This window comes from Mixophyes fleayi, chromosome 5 (genome assembly GCF_038048845.1).
Source record: "Mixophyes fleayi isolate aMixFle1 chromosome 5, aMixFle1.hap1, whole genome shotgun sequence".
Lineage (NCBI taxonomy): Eukaryota > Metazoa > Chordata > Amphibia > Anura > Limnodynastidae > Mixophyes > Mixophyes fleayi.
Genome location: NC_134406.1, coordinates 118,325,982 through 118,346,231, shown reverse-complemented (window position 1 = coordinate 118,346,231; position 20,250 = coordinate 118,325,982). Strand labels below are relative to the sequence as shown.

General features: G+C 44.3%; 1 protein-coding gene across 1 annotated transcript in view; it reads left to right on the top strand.

The window, feature by feature from the left end:
* Positions 1-20,250, top strand: part of ADCY2 (adenylate cyclase 2) — a 1,242,889-nt gene that overhangs the window by 651,638 nt on the left and 571,001 nt on the right. Inside the window, exon 6 of the mRNA XM_075212755.1 lies at positions 16,903-17,014. Coding sequence (XP_075068856.1) covers positions 16,903-17,014 — 112 coding nt within the window. The remainder of the gene's footprint in view (positions 1-16,902; positions 17,015-20,250) is intronic.

Sequence of the window (20,250 nt, the reverse complement as noted above, 5' to 3'; positions counted from 1 at the left end):
AACGACTGAGTAGTACGGTTAATTCCAAACAGGTATGCAGCGTAACAATAACAGTCTATAGCGGGTATGGATACCGCTGTTGAGCGTGGAAACTTGTCCTAGCGGATATGCAGAGTAAACGTAGAAAGTCAATAACAGATAGGCATACCGCTATTCAGTAGAACAGTCTGTCCACAGGGAGATGCAGGAACTGCAGAGACGCTGGACGGCAGAGACGAGTGTAGGAACCACAGGTGAGTAGATCCGGTAATCAGAGTCCAGCTGAGGACACAAGCAGGAAACAGGAGACTGTAGCAGGTATGGAAACCAGCGATGAGTAGCACAGGGAATCCACAGGAACTGAAGACAATAGTAGTACACAGGAGATAGTAGTGGGTATGGAAACCAGCGATGAGTAGATCAGGAATCAGCAGGAAACTGAAGACACTAGTAGAACACAGGGAACACCTTCAGAGACTCACAGGGAATGAGACTCCAAGATCAGGCAATGAGGTAATGCACACAGGTGCCTTAAATAGGGAGTTGCCTGATCAACCAATTTGGATTAAAGCAACAGTCATAAGAGTTCTTGGGAGCTGCGCATGCGCAGACCATCAGGATGGCGGACAGCCGTGGTTCAGGATAGGTGTCGGCAGGAAGGCTAGGGAGCCACGCACCAGCGCAGAGGCACTCACGGTCCGGTGAGTGACAGGTTTGTTTACCAGTTCCACAAAAAACAAACTGCTACCTACCACTTCTATTGAGAAAACTTGTAATCTCTCATGTCTCCTGTCACACTTGAGGGCTCTGAGAATCTTCCGAAAGGTTACTCATGTTGGTGCTAGCTTCCTAGAGGTGCAGAATCTAATGGAGATGGAGATGTTCACCAGCCCATACTCCGCAAACAAGTATGGGCTTAGCGGCTTCCTAACCACAGGTCATGGTCCTCACAGAGGGTCAAGCAAACCTGGAGAGAGAACCTAGTATGCAGGGACTGGAGATACAAGGAATGCACAGTGCGGCGTGGAGCCCTTGTATCTGGATGACTGAGAGGTGACATGTTCTGCAACCGTGGTTGCCGTGGAAGTCCTATGGAGCCGGATAGCCCCTAAAATCAGGATGACCGAGAGGTGAGATGTTCTGCTACCGCGGTTGCCGTGGAAGTCCTGTGGAGCTGGGAAGACCCTAGAATCGGTATGACCGAGAGGTGAGATGTTCTGCAACTGCGGTTGCTGTGGAAGTCCTGTGGAGCTGGGAAGACCCTAGAATCGGGATGATCAAGAGGCTACAGACTGATAGCGAGACCTTCTGGCTGACAGTCAGGAACCAGCAAAGATGAATGGAGGAATAACACAGACAGGGATACTGCAGAGTAGAGGAGAGATACTGGAGGCAAATCCTAGGAGCGACTGCTCAGTAGGAAAGACCTGAAGATCTGGCACAATTTGCCTACATCAGGTGCCTTTTATAGTGGAGCAGGCAAGCTGCTTGGCCAGACAGTTAAAATGGTAAAGATTCCGGGTACGCGCATGTGCAGAACCCGGCAATATGGCGACCACACAGGAGAGCCGCGGCGTTCGTCAAGAGAGATGCCGCCGGCGATGATCAGGTCATTGACATCAGGGATGCCCATCACTGATCAGCGGGTCTGAGTCGTGACATCTCCTCAGGCTTCTAACCCCAAACACCTTTTTAATAAATCTATTCTCAACTCTTCCACAACAAACACTCTGACTACTATCTTGCTTCCTACAAAATGAATAATATCCAACATGAAATGATATCTCCTTCTTCGACCAACAACCTGCTCAATTCCTGGCCCTCTGCCATCCTCTCTTCATTTGATCCCACAAATGATGAGTGAGTATCAACTCTCTTCTTAACTTCCTACTCTACTACCTATCCTCTTGATCCTATACCCTCACAAATCGGTTAATCTCTCCTGTGCTCAGCCCAACCTTAAATAAAATATGTAATATTTCTCTCTCTTATAGCTGGTGTCCTTGCTTTGCTGTTAATATTCTTCTGGCATCTGCCAGTTACTAAGTGTCACGGTTGGCTTACAGGAAATTGATCCCTAGGCTCTGCTGAATATGGCTAGGACCACCCACGGGCGCAGAGTCTAACAGGCAGGTGGTTTTCAGCAGGAACCCGCGCAAGGAGGTATGGTCTTAGCTGCACCAAACCTGCAGGTCGCGGTACCGTGAGTAAGTCTACAGCAGAACGATGTGGGGGAGCCAGGTGAAGTGAATGGAGACGATGGAGTCCACAAAAAAGTGGTATAGATACAGAGAGAACAATAATTTAGGCTGATGGTCAGTAGCCAATGAGTCACTAGGAGAAAAGGTGCTCTGCGGTATAACAACGAGAGAACAGAGGCTGGAGATGGTAATGGAAGTAATGGAGCAGCAAAAGTTCAACACAGTCAGAGGCTGAAGGCTGACTGGAGTGGTGGAGGTAACTCGTAGTAACAGCTGATGAGTCACAGATGTAATAGCAGCTCTGAACGGTAGTGATGAGAGAACTGGAGCTATCACCATGAAGTACACTGGAGATGGTAATAGAGGTACTGGAGCAGGGAGAGTTCAACATGGCCAGAGGCTGAGAGCAGACTGGAGTAGCGGAGATAACTCATGGAAGCAGCTGATGAGTCACAGGTATAGTAGCGGCTCTGTGTGGTATCTATGAGAGAACTGAAGCTGTCACGATGATGTACACTGGAGATGGTAACAGAGGTACTGGAGCAGCGATAGTTCAACACGGCCAGAGACTGAGAGCAGGCTGGAGTAGCGGAGGTAACTCGGGATAGCAGCTGAGTCACAGGTGTAATGGTCGCTCTGAGTGGTAGCGAGGAGAGAACCGGAACTGTCACGATAAAGAACACTGGAGATGGTAATAGAGGTACTGGAACAGTGATGGTTCAGCACAGGCCACGAACTGAGAGCAGACTGGAACACAGGCAAACCACGAGGAGAACAGGAACCAGAACCACAAGCTGCAGGAAGTGAGCTTGAAGAACAGGCATCAGACAGGTGAATCCAGGAGGTTTAAATAGTGCTCCAGAAGTGCTTAGCCAATGAAAAAAAGGGAGGAGGTCTTGAAGTGCAATAGGCTTGCACCTGCACAGATCTGAATATAGCTGAATGAATAAACTGAAGAATGTCTGATGCTGGGACATGGCAGTTTCCATATGAATGAAATGCAGGTAACGTGACAGGTACTATCTGCGGGACCAGAGCGTTACACCAAGCAACACCAACTAATGTTCTTTAGCTGAATCTTGCAACTCATTATCTCCCGCACTGATTATTGCAAAACTCTCCTCACTGGTCTTCCCCTAACCAGACATTCACCCCTTGTTAGGAACCCCGCTAGCCGGCACAACACAACCCGGAATCTACTCTACCAGTCAGGTATTCACTGGAGCCCCTGATGGTGGGGACAGACTGGGCTGCAGACTGGCAGAGGGTCGTGAAGTGTGCACCGGCTAGGGAGAACCCAGACCAGCGGAGTGGAGTCCAAGCAGAGGTCAGAGGCCGGCAGCAGACCACGGTATCAAGGAACAAGCTGAGGTCAGAGGTCACAAGCAGACAGGGAGGTAAGTATTCAATTAGAGCAAAGGGAGTGTAACCGCACTAGGTCTGTAACCAAATATCCCGTAATAGCCGTTATAATAAATATAATCAGTGTGTCAGCAAAAACAAGCTGGGTGGTGCACCCTATAACCGCAATAAAGTAATTGCACAAAAAGAGGAGATAGGACAGAGGTTATGTACCGGGGCACTCAAGGATAGTTGATTAGAGTAAATCTAATCTAATCTAATTAGCTTTTGCCTTGAGAAAGCTAATTAAGCGAAACGCGCATTGGCGTTCGCTCTGTGTGATCTTATTATGTAGATAGCGCTCTTTATTGTTTGATCCTCACAGACTTATCACAATACAATTGAGACTAATCATGTGTGGGGTTCCTGAGATATAATAGCGATTAGCGCTTCTACTTATTTAGGATCAGAGGGCTTACAAGATATATTAGCAATCTGATAGACTACCAGTATCTGTTTCACTAATTACAGTGTCCATGGGTGATTCCCTTGTTCTATCAGACTCAGTCTGTTAACAGTCAAGACTATTATATCACACTGTTAATAGGGTCTATCTTTAGAGGCAGAGTACAGTAATTTGGTTTACAGCGTTACCATTCTGTTATCTAGCCAGTGAGTGTGATTTACTGCAGCACTCACCTACTAATCTCACATATATTTCTATTTTAACATATGAGATTTCCATCTTACTACACTTGAACAAGTGCATTATGTTCCTATAGGTGTTATAGAGGAGATTTTACCGTTCATGTTATTGACTATATTATAACCTATAGGCGACATTTCAGTCACTACTAGCATTATTAGTTCTGCCCAAATATTTGCCCTCTGATTCATACATTTTCTATTATATGATCTATCAGCTCTTAATATTGATCACAGAGCGATTGTTGCAGTTGATTTGCAACTTTTAAATCACTGTCTTTGTTCTTTTTTAATATTTCGCGTAGCTTTACCTTGCTAGGTTGAGTTTGTTTTAATGTATACCAATAAAAAATTTATATTTTATTTAGATTTACTCTAATCAACTATCCTTGAGTGCCCCGGTACATAACCTCTGTCCTATCTCCTCTTTTTGTGCAGGTAAGTATTCAAGCCAGAGGTCAGGGTCACGAGATTCACAAGCAGGGTCCAAATTCAAGCCAAGGGTCATACATGGGTAAGCAGTAACAGGGTCCAATAGACAGGAACAAGCAGGGAGCAGGCTAGCAGACTGGATACAGAACTATAACCGGCAATGAGGCAGCAGACCTCATTGCCCTAAATACCCAGCTGAACCAATCACAGGTTGAACACACTCCTGCAGGTTAATAAAGCAGTAACCAGCAGAGCCAATCAGGGCTTGCCCCTGGCCTGCACAGTTGCAGGCTAATGCCTGTAATTGCCTCCCATAATCAGCCCATATTAATTAGCCCACAGGCTGTAGAATGAACGCTGCGCCTGGCCTCCTCTTATTGCCGGGACGCAGCGCTGAAGCGTCTCCTAGTTGCCCCGGCAACAGCCGGGTTATGGCCGGAAGTGACGTCCCGGTCGCCATAGCGACGGCCGGGACGCGGGTGAGTGAGTCGCGGCGGCTGAGCACCGCTGCGGCTCGTAACAGTACCCCCCCCCTTGAGGAGGGGTCGAGGGACCCCGACATCCAGGTTTTCTAGGGAATTTTTTGAAGAACTCCTTCAGTTTCTTTGGGGCATGGAGTTGTCTCCGCGGAACCCAAGATCGCTCTTCCAATCCGCGATTCCTCCATTGTACAAGGAAATGTACCTGTCCTTGAACTTTTTTAGAATCAAGGACCTTTTGAATCACAAATTTTTGTGGCCCACTGGAACCTCTCCCAGGCACACTTGAAGACTGGGCTTAACCAGGATATAGTACCAGCTTCGACAGAGAACAATGAAATGTGTTGGAATTCTCAACGAGCCCGGAATTTTTAACCTAAATGCGACGGGGTTCACCTGTTTGATGATAGGAAATGGCCCGATGAACTTAGCATCCAACTTCTTGCAAGGCTGTCTGAGCCTGATATTTTTTGTAGACAGCCACACTTTCTGGCCAACCTTAAGGGAGCAGGTGGTACGATGTCGGTCCGAATTTTTTTTTACCACAAGTGAAGCTTGTCTCAATGATGAGTGTACTTTCTTCCAGATAACTCTGAGATCTCTTGCAGTGGAGCGGATCTCCTGGATACCAACGGACTGGAGTGAATAGAGGGAGTTAGATCTGGGGTAAAAAAAACATAATTGCAGAAGAATGGAGAGATTTTAGTAGACGAGTGACAGGAATTATTACAGGCAAATTCCGCCCAGGGTAACAAGGAAGACCAATTATCGTGGAACTCCGATGTGTAGCATCATAGAAACTTTTCTAGGGACTGATTAACCCTTTCAGTTTGCCCATTTGACTGAGGGTGGTATGCGGATGATAAACTGACCTTGATTCTGAGAAGGGTACAGAAGGATCTCCAGAATTGCGCTATAAACTGAGAACCCCGATCAGAGACGATGTCAGTAGGGAGTCCATGGAGCCTGAAAATATGTTGAATGAGTAAGAGAGCCAAATCCCGAGCAAAAGGCATTTTGGTTAACGGAATGAAATGTGACATTTTGCTGAACCGGTCTACCACGACCCAAATCGTGTTGTGTCCTGCAGAAGGTGGTAAATCCACTACAAACAAAATATAACTTAGTCCAGCACTGAAATGACTGCTCAGACTCGGTACCAACGCTGGGGATCTGCATCCCAAAAATAGATAAATATAACAACCAAGGTATGCGGTGGTATGCCCGAGTCTGCCACAAAAACACTCATGCACAAAGTATATAATTAAAAAATGTTTATTCTAACATATAAAAAAAAATAATAGGTACAACCAATGTGGGCTGTTATCGGTGCCAAAACAATGAATAGCGAGGTAGGTGCACCTACACGCTAACCAGATAATATATATACCAGTCCAGCAACTGTATAAGAACCGTTCCACTCTATTATTATAGAGATTATGATATGATTTTCACTGGATTTCCAAACCCTAATATTAGGGAAAATAATATGGAGAATAAAGTGGTGTATTTGGGAGGTCCAACTCCGGAATAACTGATGAAATCCAATACGGAATGTCAAAAGGTAACAAAAGTCTCTTACCAATTTCTGGCGATGTATTATAAGACCGGTACCTTGATATGTACTATGTACTGTATAACCGAAATGGATCCTCCTCTTCTAGATGTAGATATTATACGGAGCTCCGTGTATAGCTCTTATTCTCACCACATCAACTCCAAACACTCCCCTACAAAGTCCATAGATAAGTGAGTCCATGGTTTCGCAGGAGGGGCCAAAGGAACTAACTGGCCTACTGGACGGATCCTAGGAACTTTGTTTCTAGCACAAATCTCACATGAGAGGACATGACTCTTGACGTCGGCAAACATGGATGGCCACCAGACCATGCGGGAAAGGATTTCTAGCGTCTTGTAAATTCAAGGGTGCCCAGCAGCCCTACTGCAATGTGCTTCCGCAAGAACCGTCTTTCTTAAGTGGACTGGAACAAAGAGTCGTTGCTCCGGAGTAGCATCTGGGGCTAATTTCTGGAATCTCTGAAGTGTGACACTCAGATCTTGGGTTAACCCGGCATGGATTACGGAAGGAGGAATAATAGGCTCCGGGTTAGTAACTGGAACATGGTGTGCCAGGAAACTCCTGGACAGAGCATCTGCCCGGACATTCTTGGAACCTGGTCTGTAGGTGATCAGGAAATTAAACCGGGTAAAAAATAATGCCCAGCGGGCCTGTCTAGGGTTTAAACGCTTGGCTGACTGTATATATTGCAAGTTCTTGTGGTCTGTAATGACAGAGATCTGATGTGAAGCACCCTCCAACCAATGCCGCCACTCCTCGAAGGCCCACTCTATTGCCAATAGTTCTCTATTACCGACGTCGTAGTTGGCTCCCGCTGAAGAGAACTGACGGGAGAAATAGGCACATGGGTGTAGACGATTAGTATGAGGATCCTTCTGTAATAGGATGGTGCCGGCCCCGACGTCCGAGGCATCGACCTCAAGAACAAATGCTTTAGCTGGATCTGGATGTTTAAGGACCTCAGCTGAGATAAAGGCCTTTTTCAGGCTTTCGAATGAGGCTACTGCTTGGGACGACCAATTAGTTGGGTCCATTCCTTTACGGGTCAAAGCGACAATGGGAGCCACAATGTCAGCGAAGTTGTAAATAACCCTTCGATAATAATTGGAGAAGCCCAGAAACCTCTGTACCACCTTTAGATTGTTGGGTTGTACCCAATCCACAATAGCCTGGACCTTTGTTGGATCCATAGAAAATCCCTCAGAAGAAATTACGTAACCTAAAAAGGATACCTTCTGCACCTCAAACTCACACTTTTCCAGCTTGGCGTAGAGGTGGTTTTCTCGCAATTTTCGTAAGACTTGTTTGACGTAAGTCTGATGTGCGAGTAAAGATTTGGAATAGATGAGGATATCATCTAAATAGACGACCACAAAACCACCCAGGAAGTCTTGGAGAACCTCGTTGATCAAGTCCTGGAACACTGCAGGCGCATTGCTGAGGCCAAACGGCATGACCAGATACTCGTATTGGCCAGAGTGCGTATTGAAAGCCGTCTTCCACTCATCTCCTACTTTGATACGGATGAGATTATACGCTCCACGAAGGTCGATTTTAGTGAAGACAGTAGCCCCTCTTAACTGATCAAACAATACTGAGATGAGCGGAAGGGGATAGGTGTTTTTAATTGTGATAAGATTCAATCCCCGGTAGTCTATACAGGGTCTTAACCCTCCGTCCTTTTTTGATACAAAGAAGCATCCTGCTCCTACGGGAGAATTAGATGGCCTGATAAAGCCTTTCTCCAGGTTTTCATCGATATATTCCTGCATGGATTTTGTTTCTGGAGCAGAAAGGGAATACAAACGCCCCTTAGGTAACTTGGAACCAGGAATAAGTTTGATGTCAAAGTCAAGATGTGGCGGTAAGGTATCAGCAGCCTTCTTGGAGAACACGTCCCAGAACTCATGATACTGTGAGGGAAGCCGCTCCGGAATAGGCTGAATCATCCGCAGAGGCAGTGACAAGTAAGACTGTGTACAATAAGTACTCCACTGGACAATCTCTCCTTTTACCCAGTCTATGACAGGGTTATGACAGGAAAGCCATGGGTGGCCCAAGATCAAAGGAACCGACGAACAATCGATCAGGAAGAAGGTGATTGACTCAGAATGGAGAACTCCGATCTTCAACTGTAGTGGCGGGGTCTCCCAGGAAATCTTGCCACCAGGCAACGGACTTCCGTCTAAGCCACAGACAGTAATAGCAGATTTGAGTTTTACCATCGGATTTCCGGCAGAGCGGGCAAACCCGATATCAAGGAAGTTGTCTGCAGCTCCGCTTTCAATGAAGGCTGACAGGTCCACAGAGCGAGCACTGAAGGTGAGCTGTGCAGTGATTAATACAGCATTTTTCGGGGAGATAATTTGCAGACCTAGGTGAACTTTCTCCTCATTCCCTAGGCATGGTCTTTTCCCGACTTATTTGGGCAGGAACGGGAGAAGTGGCCTTTTATGCCACAGTAGAGACATAGACCTTGCGAACATCTCCTGTCTCTTTCCTCAGAAGAGAGACGATATGCTCCTAATTGCATAGGCTACTCATCATCCGTGGAAACAGGAATTAGAACAGATGGAGGAGAAGATGCCTCTTTTTCAGTTTTACGCTCTTTAATTCTCCTGTCAATTTTAATGGAGAGGTGCATCAGATCCTCCAGTGAGGTAGGAGACGGATATTGCACCAAAGAGTCTTTGATTTGTTCTGACAGGCCTAAACGAAACTGACTGCGTAAGGCAGGGTCATTCCATCCACTATCAGGTGACCATCTACGAAATTTCGCGCAGTATTCCTCTGCCGACCGCCGGCCTTGTTTCAAGGCCCGTAGATGAGCTTCAGCGGAGGCCATTTGATCCGGGTCATCATACAGTAGACCCAACGCCTCAAAGAAAGCATCTACTGACTGCATGGCAGGACTGGTCTGCGGCAAGGAAAAGGCCCAAGACTGGAGGTCACCCTGTAAGAGAGAAATGATAATCCCGACTCTTTGTTTGCTCTGAACCGGAGGAGCGGGGTCTCAACTGGAAATAAAGCTTACAGCTCTCCCTGAAATTCCGGAACAGGGATCTATTTCCGGTGAAGCGATCCGGTAAATTCATCTTAGGTTCGCAGACGGAACTCGGAGTGGGTTGTGAAGATTTCGCAGCTTCTTCTTGAGTGGACAAACGCTCAGACAATCCCTGGATCATTTGGTACAGGGATTCCACATGACCCGCTAGGGCTTGCGCTGGAGACGGTGACGTTCCACTTCCTTCCATCTTAACTTCGTCTCCGGAACGTCTGTTTTTTATGGCCGGTTATAATGTTAGGAACCCCGCTAGCCGGCACAACACAACCTGAAGTCTACTCTACCAGTCAGGTATTCACTGGAGCCCCTGATGGTGGGGCAGACTGGGCTGCAGACTGGCAGAGGGTCGTGAAGTGTGCACCGGCTAGGGAGAACCCAGGCCAGCGGAGTGGAGTCCAAGCAGAGGTCAGAGGCCGGCAGCAGACCACGGTATCAAGGAACAAGCTGAGGTCAGAGGTCACAAGCAGACAGGGAGGTAAGTATTCAAGCCAGAGGTCAGGGTCACGAGATTTACAAGCAGGGCCCAAATTCAAGCCAAGGGTCATATGGCCAGAAGTGACGTCCCGGTCGCCTTAGCGACGGCCGGGACACGGGTGAGTGAGTCGCGGCGGCTGGGCACCGCCGCGGCTCGTAACACCCCTACAATATATTTTGAATGCACTGTTTAGAATGATTTTCCTTGCAAAACACACAGGTAGTCCTTTCATTGTTTGTCTGTATTTCATGGAATACAATTTAAAATACTTCAACATACAAGATTGTCAACAAAAACTGCACATATATCTCTAAACGTGTCTCAAACTATCTCCCAACTCAGCACCTTAGCCCCTCTGCATCTCATATCCACATTCATTTCCTGCTCCCATTCCAGGAACTTTTTCAGGCTTTATCTTCGCTGTGTAATATCATCTCTCACAAAATAAGACCTACTTCTAGCCTCCAAACTTTCCAGTTTTCCCTGAAGACTCACCCCAAATATATCAAATTCTTGGACTAGCCCTCTTAACTACCCTAGACTATTCTAGAAAAATTACATATGTTCTCTTTCTATACTAAAACAACCCTCTGACCCCCAGACCACCAGCTGTTTGACTGGATCATATAGCCCAATAAGCACTTTTACTATCGGGCTGAACCAATATGTAGTATGCTCTATGCTCATATGCTCTATGTATTGTAAGCTTGCATGCAAAGCCCTATTATCTCTCTGTCTGTCTGTAATACCCAGTTATTTTATTACTGTTTTAGTTCCTAACTAATTTTTGTTCCTAACTGTAAAGTGTAATGTAATATGCTGGCACTATATAAATAAATGTTAATAAATAAATAAAGTAATAACTTGGAAGTATAAACTCATGCTATTAAAATGCCTTGCTACAAATGCTTGTCTAATTCTGAATCTGTGTATATTTTGATGTTATGAAGCTAGTCCTTTAGATATACAGTAGTTCTAAAGAAGACTGAATATATAGATATATTCCTGGAAATATATACCTTCATAGACAAATTGTAGTGTCAGCTTATTCAAAACTAGAGATGTTCAAGTAAATCAAACTACTGTTCGTGGCTTAATGTTCACGTTCCCGTTTTATGCCCGTATATGTTGTCTATAATCAAGGTTGTTAAAGATATTAACATAAACTATAAAATGTTGCATGTTCGAGTTTAAATGGCTAAATTTTATAGTATTTTTAACATTTTTCTTCACATTAATTCACACAGCGAACATTTTGCCATACACATGGAAAACTGTTTAAATACTATACAATGTAACTATTAAGAAATCTAAAACACATTCAATCTGGCTAACACATGTTCATCTTGTTCAAATGTTTAGTATAAATTTAAAGAATTTATTGCAAACTTCAGAACCAGTTCAACAAAGCGTTTTAGGGCTTTAGCACTTAGGGATTCAGTAAAGATAAATATAGGAAGAGGAGAAGGCAGAGATAAGGTCATATACTGTAAGGTTAGGAAGCAGCTCAGTAATGGTAGTAAATACAGTGACTTAGGGAAGAATTCAGTTGCCGGTGATGTGGCGTGCGGACATCACACCGCGCACATTGCAGACAATTACGGTAAAAGTCTTTGTTCATTTTTCCTCGCATCTCTATGTGGTGCAGGGAAAACTTTCTGTCAAATCTCCGTCATGAAGTGTCTCACAGACGTTCCGTAGACACTTTGCGGCTAATTGAATTTCCCCCTAAGACAAAGCAAATACTAAACCAGAGTTAGATATCTGGGTAAGTATCAGAGGACAAAATCAGCAGGAAAATTTTGAGGTTAAAATTAGAGATGGTCACTGACCCCAGTGTTTTGGTTTTGGATCTGGATTACCGTCGTGTTTTGGTTTTGCAAAACCGCCATTGCGTGTTTTGGTTTTGTTTGGTTTTGTTTTGCTATTTTGTTGGAAAATCAATATTTTTGGGCCTAAAAGAACCAAGTTTGTGCTCCACCTGTTTCTTGGATAAGTAATGTAATTGTAAAGCTAATAAATGATCCAAAAAACTGTTTAATTCCTGGTAGGCCTTCATTAATTCTACACACAAAACAGATTGTCTTCCTCTCCATCTATGCATATTGGCAATGCAGCCATCGTGTTTGGGTGTATATTACACCCTACACTTATAGTTAAATATGTAAAGAAATGGGCAAAGGCAGTTTGGTTTCTGTCTCTATAGGCCCCCCTCCAGTTGTAGAAAATACCAAAAAAATCAGCCGTTATAGACTGTACAATATTATTTGAAATGGACAAAGGCAGTTTGGGGTCAGTGTGTGTATGACACCCTACCCATAATGAGAAATTGCCAAAACAGCAACCTTTCAAGATGGTACGTGATATGCAAATGCCCCAAGTCCCTTTCCTCTTTGGGGGTAGATTGAACCCTAGACTTAAATAGAAAGTTTTAAAAATATGTTATTGTCATCATCTGGATCTTCATCCTCACCGTCATCAGTGTGTACGTTATCATCACAGACTATGAATTCATTGCCGCTTAAATCCGCCATTAGAGAACAGTCAGTGCTTGGATGTCTTTGATGGTGAAGGCCTTCCTCGTGGAAGATGTAGTTCATTTTTATAAACATCATTTTCTCCACATTTTTGGGAAGTAACCTTCTACGGCGATCACTGACTAAGTTCCCGGCTGTACTGAATACTCGTTCAGAGTACACACTGGAGGTTGGGCAGCTTAGGTATTGCAAAGCAAGTTTGTACATGGGTTTCCAAATGGCCTGCTTTTCCTCCCAGTAAAGAAAGGGACTGTCTGACATTTTTCATATCAATTACCTCTTGAAAATAATCCTCCACCATCCTTTGCATGTTTATACTCGTATTGGATGGAGTTATGGGCAAGGTGACACATTTTTTTAGAAAAATCCTTCAAACCAGCCCAGATGTTAAATTGTTCTGGTCTGCCCCCTGTGTCTTCCCTGCTTCTTTTTGGGAAATATAATTTTTAACGAGCAGCAGCAGCTTGAGAAAGTGAAGGAGGACACGTAATCAAGCCGAGGCCCAGTTCAGCTGCCAACTTGCTGAGCAATAGCTCCTTGCAACAGTTCACATCTCGCTCATTTACAAGTAAAGACTCAATGTAGGTCTTAAACCTTGGATCAAGCACAGTGTCCAAAACTTACTGATCCGAGTTCAAGATCTTAATAACTCTAGGATCATTGTGAAGCGAATGAAATACTTGATCGACAAGGCCAACATACTTTGCTGAATTGCTTGCTTTCAGCTCCAACTTCAGTTTCTCAAGCTGCTTTTCCAATAGTCTAATTAAAGGAATGACTTGGCTCAAACTAGCAGAGTCTGCACTCACCTCATAAGACACAACTTCAAATGGTTTCAGCACCTTGCACAGCACTGAAAGGATTCCCCACTGTGCAAGACTAAAATACATTCCCCCTCCTTTCCCAATGTCATGGCTTGTGCAATATGCTTAGATGGCTTTGCGCTGTTCCTCCATCCTCTGAAGCATGTACATGGTGGAATTACACCTAGTTACCACCTCTTGCTTAAGTTGGTTGTAGTTGAATAGAAAAAAAGCAGCCCGCATAAACTGTGGAATTAGAAAGCAAAAATAAATGGACCACGGTAGTTTGGTGGCTATCTATGCCCCCCCCCCCCCCCCCCGCCCTCCACTTGTAGTTGAATAGAAAAAAACCAGCCTGCATAGACTGTGGAATTAGAAAGTAAAAATAAATGGACCACGGTAGTTTTGTATCTGTCTGCATCAGACCCCCTCTCCACTAGGAGTAAAATAGAGAACTATTCATGTGTTATAGACTCTAGAATGTAAATAGAAATTGAGAAAGGCAATTTGGTATCTGTCTGCATCATAATCATCAACATCATCATTAGTGCCCTCATCGCCTACACAAATCTCCCCCTCATCCTCCCCCTTCTAATTCCAAAGTGGCATCCTCAATTGGTGTATCACCGGCTACACTCGGGCTGTTCAGGCACACATCAGCAGAACTGCTGAAAGGGCCCTTCTTCATGGGTACACTAACAGAAAGCTCACAATTAGACATCCCACTGTTGGATGGACTCTCCACAGGGATTGGTGTCATTTCTGATTCAGAGCAAACATTATCCTCTAATGCCTTACTGTTATCTTGCAGCTCGACTTTGATGCGTAACAGTAGTTGTGCACCACTTGTAGGCTCTGTAACATTTTTGGATCTGCCACTAATAGAGAAAGGCGAAGTCCTCATTCTCTCTTTGCCACTGCGTGTGTAGAATGGCATGTTGGCAATTTTTTTTTTATCGGCATTTAACTTTTCCTCAGTTACACTTCTTTTTCGCTTCAACACTGTAAAAAAAATTTCGGTGTTGGTTTTTTTTGGATGATTTCAAAAGACGATGTCGTTTGACATCGCCTTGCCCAGATGACGTACTGGGAACACTACCATCAGGACAGGTGACAGAACCTGGTTGCTGATTCTGCTCATGTGGACTGCTTTGAATCCATTCTGAGCCCAAAGCACTTGTAGTGCTACAAATTGTTTTAGATACTGCTGACAAATATGACTTTGGACAGCCAGAAATATTTATGCACAATTATGGGGGACACCCCAAAAGCACTTGGGATTGCTAAAAATTATTTGGTAAATCTGCTGACAGATAATACTTTGGACAGCCAGAAATATTTATGCACAATTATGGGGGATACCCCAAAAGCACTGGGGAGTGCTAAAAATTATTTGGTCAATCTGCTGACAGATAATACTTTGGACAGCCAGAAATATTTATGCACAATTATGGGGGACACCCCAAAAGCACTGGGGAGTGCTAAAAATTATTTGGTTAATCTACTGACAGATAGTAATTTTGACAGCAAGAAATATTTAGGCAAAATAATGGGGGACACCCAAAAAGCACTTTGAGTGCCAAATATTGAAGAAAAAAACAACTCCTCTATCCTTTTCTCTTCTCTAGCGATTTTTGTTAGCACAATTGGAATCAGAATATTGTATTCTCTGTCCCTGCTCTAATCAGCCAGTGACTACACCCTGCTCTCTCCCTCTGTCAAATGGCGATGGATTGCTGTGGAGGAGTGTATTTATAGTCTTCAAGTATAGTTAGAACTGAGCCCCAAGATCCGACGAAGTCACAATGACGTTCGGCCTCGATTTGGATTCCGAGCTCGGCTTGGTACTCGGATAGCCAAAGTTCGGGTGGGTTCGGTTCTCGGGAGCCGAGCCTGTCCATCTCTAGGTAAAATACACACTAAGGTGAGGCCAAGCAGTAAATTTTAATGGTCAGGAGCAAAACAAATGTCAGGGGTCAGGGCTGGTGGAGTTCAATTGACATCATTGTTTCAGGACACTTTAACTTTTAATGGATAATGAGGCTAAGAATGAGCCCAATTTATGACCATAAATGGTCATAATGTGCCATTCAAGAGTCTTGAGTGAGTCATATGATGATTCAGATGCACCTGCTCAGTCACACAGACATGAAAGTAAAGATGCAGTAGCCAGCGAGACACACAAGCCACCAATGAACTGGCATACATCAGCCAATTTATTGTTAGTGCAGATTCCCCTTTTTTCTTTTTTCTAAAGTAGCAGGCATTATATATAATAAATACATTTTAGGAAACAATATAATTGTCATTAGGCTAGTCCTGCCCATAAAAGATAACATATTTAACATCCAATTATATACAGTTTTACATTGGGAAAAATGTGCCCAGAAATTCCACCAAAGTCAAATTGAAAATTGCAAAATGCACCCCCTTAAAAGTATAGGCGAACTAATTTCCTTCAGCTCAGTTCTTTTGCAGAGGACTGGAAATGGCCATTAATACATTCATACAGCAAGGAGCGTCCCTAAAAATGCGCCTGTCAATACCTTTATCTCACTTCACTAGTCTTGCATTTTAAAATAAAAATTTTAATTTTGTACCTCTCCATAAAACCAATTGCATCAATGTGCTATAGTCTTCCCTGTCAGCATGGTAGAGCTCTTCAGGTACAGCTAAACCTTCAGATGTGCTATGGCCTATCAGGGAGAACATCACTCTAATGCAAAAGAGTTTTGCAAAAAGCACACCTGTCTGGTGTGGGAGACAAAGGGCTAGATTTACTAAGCTGCGGGTTTGAAAAAGTGGGGATGTTGCCTATAGCAACCAATCAGATTCTAGCTTTCATTTATTTTGTACCTTCTACAAAATGATAGCTAGAATCTGATTGGTTGCTATAGGCAACATCCCCACTTTTTCAAACCCGCAGCTTAGTAAATCTAGCCCAAAGTGTCCGGCAATGCATATAAATGGAGACAAAATGGTCACAGATACATCTATCAGATGGCTCTTTAGGTAAGATCCTAACATAAAGCTTGTGACCCCAAACATGTAAGTCACAAATTTTGAAAATAAACTGTGCACTTATTGTGCAGTGTCTTTTCCAATATATGTAATGTTTAATATGGATAAATTATTCATTTGCCCAACTGCAATCAGTCCTCTTATTTCATGCGCTTACCTTGAGGTGGAAGCTCGTGAAGAAAAATGTATTTAAGATGTAAACATGATTTAAAGCACTATAATGCCATATTTATTTTTATTTTGTATCAGTACATGTAAAAAATATCATCTTTTTTGTGTTTTGCAGTATCTTGTATGCCGACATTGTTGGATTCACTCGATTAGCCAGTGATTGCTCTCCAGGAGAACTAGTGCACATGCTTAATGAATTATTTGGAAAGTTTGACCAAATTGCAAAAGTATGTATTTTTTTTTATATATATTTTATATTATTTAAAATTTAAAAAATATAATTTACAGATATAAGTGGATTATTAGAGTTAAAGGAAAATGTATTTGTGTTACCCAAAAAAAGCCATATTTGACAGATTTGTTTTGTAAACATAGATATCTCTGATTCTGCTTAACGTGTACTTTCTACCTATGAAACGTGTTTCTAAACTGATTAACCCAACGTACTTATATTTATAGCAATAGCTTTCTGGGGCTACAGAAATAGAGCTTCATTTAGAACGGGGATCCCTGTCCCAAACTAGGGTCTGAAGAATCCTTTGGGCCTGCTTAGTTTGGCGCTACCTACAGGGAGGTGCAGAGCCTAACATCACAGAAGGTGTTCACCAGTGACCAATGCAAGGAGATATGGGCTTGGCTGCTTCCATACCGCAGGTCACGGCTCTTGAAGTAGGTGCTAACAATGGCCCAGTAGAGAAGTTAGGATCCAAGTGATTGCAACAGATGGAGAGAGTACTGTGGAGCCACTGGTGAGTGGGGTGGCGGATCAGAGACATTCAGGAGCTGTACTGGAGTAGAAAAGTACTGCCGTCTTCGGCCAAGATATTTGCAGGTTCAGGTATACTGGGTAGCAAGAGACTAGAGCACTTGGGTTAAAGAGTGCTGAGGTGTATGAAAGGTCTGGTGATGATGATGTGAGCACTGTGACAGAGGCAGGAGGGTACAATGGTCTACAACGAATATACAGGGGTCCAGGTACACTGACAACAGGTGGCTGAATCGGCTGAGATATAAAGGACTGTAGTTTGGCACACGAATATCCAGGCGATGCTTGTAAGCAATGTATCTGGAGCGAAACAGCGCACTGGTCTGCAGCAGTTATATAATCTTCGTCCCCTTGATCGCATCACCATCAACAATCGATATCCACTACCCCTCATCTCTGACCTCTTTGACAGACTCAGTGGATCACAATTTTTTTCCAAATTAGACCTCCATGGGGCCTACAATCTGATTCGCATCAAGAAAGGGGACGAATGGAAGATGGCAAGGAACGACCCTTCTTCCTAGAAGTGGATGCATCCTCTGTAGGCATTGGAGCTGTGCTATTTCAAAAGTCTCCTTCTGGCTCGCACAACCAATGTGGGTTTTTCTGCAGGCGATTCCTTCCTAGCTAATACAATTACAGAATTGGGGATAACGAGTTACTGGCCATCAAGGCTGCCCTGGAGGAATGGTGACATCTGTTGGAAGGGGCTATATATCCTGTTACCGTGTTTGCTGATCCTGGTCTTCATTCAGGAAGCACGTTGCCTTAACCCGCGACAAGCACGATGGGCATCCTTCTTTGCTCGATTCAACATGACGCTCACATTTTGCCCTGGTACTAAGAACGGACGAGCGGATGCATAATCACGCTCATTTGATGATTCAGATCACCTAAAACCCTTGGTTCCTCAACATATCATTGATCCTTCAAAAATTGGGGCTCTCACTGGAACCAAGTCTTCCTCACCTCCTCCAGGCCGGTCATTTGTAGAACCCCACCTTCGGCTTAAGACTCTACAGTGGGCTCATTCATCCCGCATTGCCGGTCATGCTGGAATAAAAAAGACTACATTATTTCTTTGTCGTCGCTTCTGTTGGCCAACTGTATGTGCCGATATATGCAAATTTGTTGCCTCTTGTACTACCTGTGCCCAACACAAGACTTCCAGAAGAGCTCCGGCAGGGCTGCTCCGTCCACTTCCTATTCCCAATGCTCCCTGGGAGAGTGTGGCCATGGATTTAATTCCAGATCTACCTTTCAGTGCAGGGTTCACCACTATCTGGGTGGTCATTGATAGTTTCTCCAAGATGGCACACTTTATTCCTCTAACTGGATTGCTTATGGCCGGACGTCTTGCAGATATCTCTATCAAAGAAATATTCAGGTTAAATGGCTGCCCTAAAGAGATTATTTCGGACCGCGGAGTCCAATTCATCTCCCAGTTCTAAAGAACCTTTTGCCGCAATCTAATTGTAGAACTAAAGTTCTCTTCGGGGTATCATCCCCAAACCAATGAGCAGACTGAGCGAATCAATCAGGATCTGGAAACTTTTCTTCGGTGTTTTACTTCTGACAATCAGAACAAGTGGTCTCCATTTCTTCCCTGGGCAGAATTCTCCCATAACCAACATGTTCATGAATCCATAGGGTTCTCCCCGTTCTTCGTGGTATATGAAAATTATCCTGTCTTTCCGGATCCCTTTCCTGTATCCTCCTCATCAGTGCCAGCCGTAGATACCCTCTATCGAGAGTTTGCTCTTATTTGAGCCAAGACCAAGACGGCTTTACTCAAGGCCACACAGCATCACAAGATCTTTGCAGACCGTCATTGTAGAGCCACTCCCCTCCTGAAAGTAGGGGACCAGGTGTGGCTATCCACCAGGGACTTGAAACTAAAAGTTCCTTTGATGAAGATGGCTCCACGTTTTATTGGCCCTTACACCATCCTGCAAGTCATCAATCCTGTGTGCTTTAAGTTGAAACTGCCTCCTTCTCTAAAATGCCATAATACCTTCAACGTATCATTACTGCGGCCATTGGTACTCAATAAATTCTTTCGATCTCCCTGCCGGCCTACACCAGTACAAACTTCTTCCGAAACAGAATTCGAGATCAATCGGATCTTGGCCTCTTGCAGTTTTCATGGCAAACAACAATATCTCGTCCATTGGAAAGGATACGGCCCAGCGGAGAGATCATGGGTGGATAAGCAAAACCTTCACACCCCTAGGGTTATTAAGAATTTTCTTCAAACAGGAAGTGGAGGAAGAAGAGGAGGGTATACTGTCAGGCGCCGTTCCACAATCGCTCCGGGACGGCCGCCTGTGCTCTCTCCCGCTGCGTCTGGTTGCTTAGCAACCAGATGCATCACTTCCGGCCGTCCAACCATGGCCCACACTAGCGCGTCCCTTTGCTAGGCAATGGGACGCTATGTTCTCATCTCCCTGGCGCTAATTATGACAGCGCTGCAGCGCTGATTCCTATTGGATCATTGTACTATTTAAACACTTTCTGGTCCTCCAACCAGTGCCAGAGTATCAGGTCTTCCTGCCTCCAGTGTTTCTTGTGTGTTACCAGTTTTCTGCATAGATCCTGACCTTCCTTGTTTTGCCTGTGACCTTTCTGACCCGGACCGTTTGACCACCCCTAATTGGATTACCCTTTGTACTGCGCTTCCTGAACGTTACCAACCCG